Source organism: Tupaia chinensis, unplaced genomic scaffold (genome assembly GCF_000334495.1).
Source record: "Tupaia chinensis unplaced genomic scaffold, TupChi_1.0 Scaffold000131_1, whole genome shotgun sequence".
Taxonomy (NCBI): Eukaryota; Metazoa; Chordata; class Mammalia; order Scandentia; family Tupaiidae; genus Tupaia; species Tupaia belangeri.
In genome coordinates this window covers 996,014-1,000,397 of record NW_006159600.1, presented here as the reverse complement: position 1 = coordinate 1,000,397, position 4,384 = coordinate 996,014, and the positions used below count along the sequence as shown (strand labels likewise).

General features: G+C 60.5%; 1 protein-coding gene across 1 annotated transcript in view; it reads right to left on the bottom strand.

Annotated features, from left to right (window-relative positions):
• PRPF31 (pre-mRNA processing factor 31) overlaps positions 1 to 4,384 on the bottom strand; it is a gene marked incomplete in the record, with an annotated part of 20,300 nt that overhangs the window by 5,689 nt on the left and 10,227 nt on the right. Inside the window, 4 exon segments of the mRNA XM_027770392.1 lie at positions 348 to 517; positions 654 to 760; positions 1,461 to 1,558; positions 2,522 to 2,605. Of these exon segments, the coding sequence (XP_027626193.1) occupies positions 348 to 517; positions 654 to 760; positions 1,461 to 1,558; positions 2,522 to 2,605 (459 nt within the window).

The window sequence follows — 4,384 nt, the reverse complement described above, 5'->3', positions numbered from 1 at the left end:
CGGGCCCCCCCCCGGGCCGCCAGCCAGTCCCTGGAAGGGGTGGGAGGCTCCTAGGGAGGAGGGGACCCACGGTTCGACCCTAACACAGGACACGTGTGCCCATCTTGCAGAGAAAGCCGAGGCCTGGACCGCCAGCTGCCGCCCCCAGCTGTCCTGCTGCCACCCCGCCTCCCTCCTCAGGCCGCGAGGCCTGGGGCTCTCCTCCCTGGCCCTGGGCTAGGCCGGCTGGCCGTGGTCTCCAGGACAGGGAGAGGACCTGCACGGGGCAGGAGCCCCAACTGCAGCGCCGCTTCTCGCAGTGGCCCAGCGCCCAGCAGCCCTGCCCACAGGGCCGGCCGGGGCCTCACCCATGATCTTGGCGGCCGTGGACGCGCCGATGATGATGGACAGGTTGGGCGCGATGAAGGACATGCGGGACTCCACGTACTCGTAGATGCGGTGCTTGGAGGCGTTGAGCTCCAGCGCCATGTCACAGGCCTCCTCCAGCCGCTCCAGCTCCTCCTCCGACAGCTGCTGCCTGCAGGGGTGGGACGGAGCCCGTCCTCTCAGCTGGGGGCGTGCACGTGTGTGCATCGTGTGGACAAGCCCGAGGCCCACGGGTCCCAGGGCCGGGAGTCAGGGTCTCGGCAGTGCCCCGCCCTCCCCGGACACACCCCTGGGTGGTGGAGGCGGTGACGCTGACGACCATGATGGTGGCGTTGGTCAGGATCTGCTGCAGGTTCTCGTTGTTCTTGCACTTGTCCAGGCTGTTGCCCAGCTCCTGGGGGGAACGGGGGAGGCAGGAGCACTCAGAAAGTTCTAGAAGCACCACTGGTCTCCTCGGGGGATGCTGGGAGAGCTGGGTCTGCATGCATGCACGCCTCTCCTGCTTCCCAAGAACCACACTGCAGAGCTGGAGCCCCGTCTGCTCTGCCTCGGCAAATGAGGACGGAGCCTGAGCACCGCGGCCACCCTGAGGGGATCTGCAGACAGGCCCGTGGGCCAGGGCAGTGTGCAGCCGACCTCCCCGACCGCTGTCCTCGTCCTGGAAACACCTGGGACCTCCCTGCCCTTACCCCTCCCACCTCGGTGCCACCTCCACTGTCCTCACTTCCTCCTGGCTGCTATGCCTCGGGGTTTGCACTGAAACTGCTCCCGAGTCTGTAGGTGGCCTCAACCCAGCCTCAGCTGGAGCCCACGTGCTCGTCTAACAGCAAGAGCCCCATCAGGAGCCACAGGGCGCGTGGAGGTGGGAGGAGCGGAAGCCCCCAGCCTCAGTGCTGAGCCCTACCCTGCCTTTCCTGTCTCCAGGCTCCGGCCTCACTCATCCCAGGTCCTGTCCCATCCTGGCTCCAACAGGATCGCGTGGCCCGAGGCTGAGCGAGGGCGCTTCTCCTCGCTGAAGGAATCTGAGGGTCGTGTCCCCGCCCCACCCCTGCAGGCGGTGGCAGGTGGAGAAGCCCCGACTCCCCTCTGCTCACCTTAACTGTGCGGATGTAATCCAGAGCATTGGGGACCAGGGACTCCAGCTCGGGGAACCTCTTCGAGTACTTGTCCCGGATAAACTTATGGATGATGTCTACAGCACAGGAGGGCGGGGCCGGTGAGGAGGCTCCGCTGGCTGTCCCTAATAGCCACCCTCCCTTCAACAAGGCCGAGTGCAGCTCGGCGCAGGGACACCCAGCACAAAGGCCACGCTTTCTGGCTCTCTTCATACCAGATGTGGCTACGTGGGTTAGGCCCGGTCTACGAGGTGCAGCCTCAAGGGACTTTTTTTCTTTTTACAACAGGGCGCGTGCACTTGTAGGAGACAGACAAAGGAAGAGGGAGAAGCATCCCGGGGGACGGCCACACCGCAATCCCTTCTCTTCCATTCCCTGCCCAGACATCGGGCACGCACATCCTTGCGTGCACACGCAGCACACACACAGACACACACAGGAGCTGGCATGTTTTCCAGTCTGCCAGGTCTAGGCCTCAGATGCACAGCCAGCCACTGTGGGATCCAGCCACCTTAACCACCATGCCACTGCCTGGCCCGTGACATGCTCTTAAAGAAAAGAACTGAGGCTGGCCCACGGTGCTCCCCCACGCCTTGCTGGTGGGGAAGCGGAGGTGCTGGCTGGAGGCGGGGCAGTCCCTGGTGAGCGGTGGAACTGCGGGCAGGTCAGTGAGAGGGAAGAGCCTGGGCCCAGCCTGGGTCAGGCTGCGACGCCTGGCTGGACTGCTCACTGGGACTTTTTACACGGAAGGAAGACCGACTCAGCCACAATGGGGCAATGCCCAATAAACTCACTTTAAATCGAAAATACCACCTCAGATTGGGCACCGTCTACATGTCCCCTTCTTATCTGAGCTGCTGTCACAGTTGCTTAACCCGGATTTGAGCGAATACCAGAGCTTGGGGGGCAGGACCCTGGGGAAGGCAGCAGGGGAAGGGCCCAGCTTCCGGCTTGCACCTCCCTTGGGTGGAGTGGGGGGAGGGGAGGGAGGGACTCCAGGCCCAGGTGGCTGAGCTGTGTCTCCACGGGCCCGCACTCACTCAGCTCATTCTCGATCTCCCCGGTCAGGTTGTTGGCGTCCACAATGACCCGGTACTCGGGGGCTGCTTCCACGGGGCCCATCACTGTGGAGGAGAGATGGCTTGGGTGGGTGTGTCTGCACAACACCCTCCCTGCCCCAACCGGGAAGGTGGGCTGAGGATGGAGGAAGGGAGGACGGGTGGAGAACAGACGATGGGCAGTTCCACTTCTGCAAACGTCCCCTGCACCATGTCTCTGCCGCTGCCCCCCAATCCAGTCTGTGCTCCATCACATCCTGGAACTAAAGCCTCCCGTGGCTTCCCATGCCACTGAGGCTGACAGCCAACTCCTCAGACAGGCAATGGAGGCCTTCCAAGGCCAGAAGTCCGTGAGGACACATGTCTGTGTCCTGTGGCTGCTGCCCCAGGCCCAGAAGGGAGATGCCTGCCCAGCCCCACCCTGCCTTCACACCCGTGTCATAACACTCCCGCACAGAGGTCTAATACAGGCCCTCACACCAGGGCAGCCTCTCCCCTCCCGCTCCCTGCATCGGCTAACTCTTCTCCCCCGGATCATGCGCCCTCGTCCCCAGCCCTCCCTCCCCTACTTTGCTGAGTGCAAGTATTCGTGCCCCAGAGTGCAATGCAGGCATCATTCTTCCCTGACCACCGAGCAAGGGGCAGCTGTCCCTCTCGCAGCTCCTGAGCTTGGTACCGTCCACTGAGGACTCTCTCAGAGCTGGCCTATCTCCTGTCTCCCCTAACCCCGAGCATTTCGAAAGCAGCCCTGGGCTGATTCAACTGCATGCTCAGGAAGAGGTTTTTAAAAGGAATGAGAGTGCCCTGAAACTGCTCTGACTGTTCTGCTCCCCTGCCCAGCAACCTGCCCTGGCTTCCTGATGCCAACGAATTCCACTCAAGCCTCACCTTGACAAAGTGGGCTGGTAGGAGGAATGCCCTCTCTGGAGCTGGCCTGGCCCAGGCCAGGCATGGCAGTGCATGCCTGTCCTAGTTGCTGGGGGACTGGGCCAGGGGGCTGTGACGTGGAGAGACCCTGCTAAGTACCTCAGGAATGCCCTCTCTGGAGCTGGCCTGGCCCCTGTCCTAGATAGCTGGGGGACTGGGCCAGGGGACTGTGACGTGGAGAGACCCTGCTAAGTACCTCTCACCTTGCTTCCATACACATGGGCTCAAACTCATTTAAAAAAGAGAGAGAGAGAGTCTGTCTGAACATTCAAGAGATGACCCAACGTTTCCCAAAGCTAGGAGTGAAAGCAGGTTTTCATTTAGTATCTGTGCACTTATTTATTCTGGACAGTCTTGCTTAATCATGATCCTCTTGCTGCAGCCTCCTGAGTAGCTGGGACTAGGCCAGCTTTCCAGACGTGCTAGGAAATTGAACCTGAGCCTCCCACATGGCTTCAGTCAGCCAAGCTGAGCTGGCGTGTGTATTTTTAAGGCTACTTTGTATTTACCAGTTTTCCACTCACAGTTATGGTATATTTGTTTCTTAGATAAACTTAGAAAAAAGAGTCCATTGATTTAAAGAAAATGTTAAGGGGGACCATCAGTTAGCGTAATGGCTATGTCGCTGGACTTCCATGTAGTCGACTGCGGTTCGCGTCCCGGACCCGGTGGCTTAAACTCACGTTGGGCGTGTGTGTGTGTGTGCCCAAGATCTCGAGAGGAGAATGGAGAAGAAGGGATTGAGGCGTGGCCATCCCCCCTGGGGGGTGATTTCTCGCTTTCTGTCTCTCTGTCTCTCTCTGTCTATCTGGAGAGCACACGCACCCTATAGCAAACCCCCCCTCCAACAAAAAAAGAAAATGTTAAGGGACCAGCAGATGTTTATGTTGCTGGACTCCCAAGTAGTCAACTGTGGTT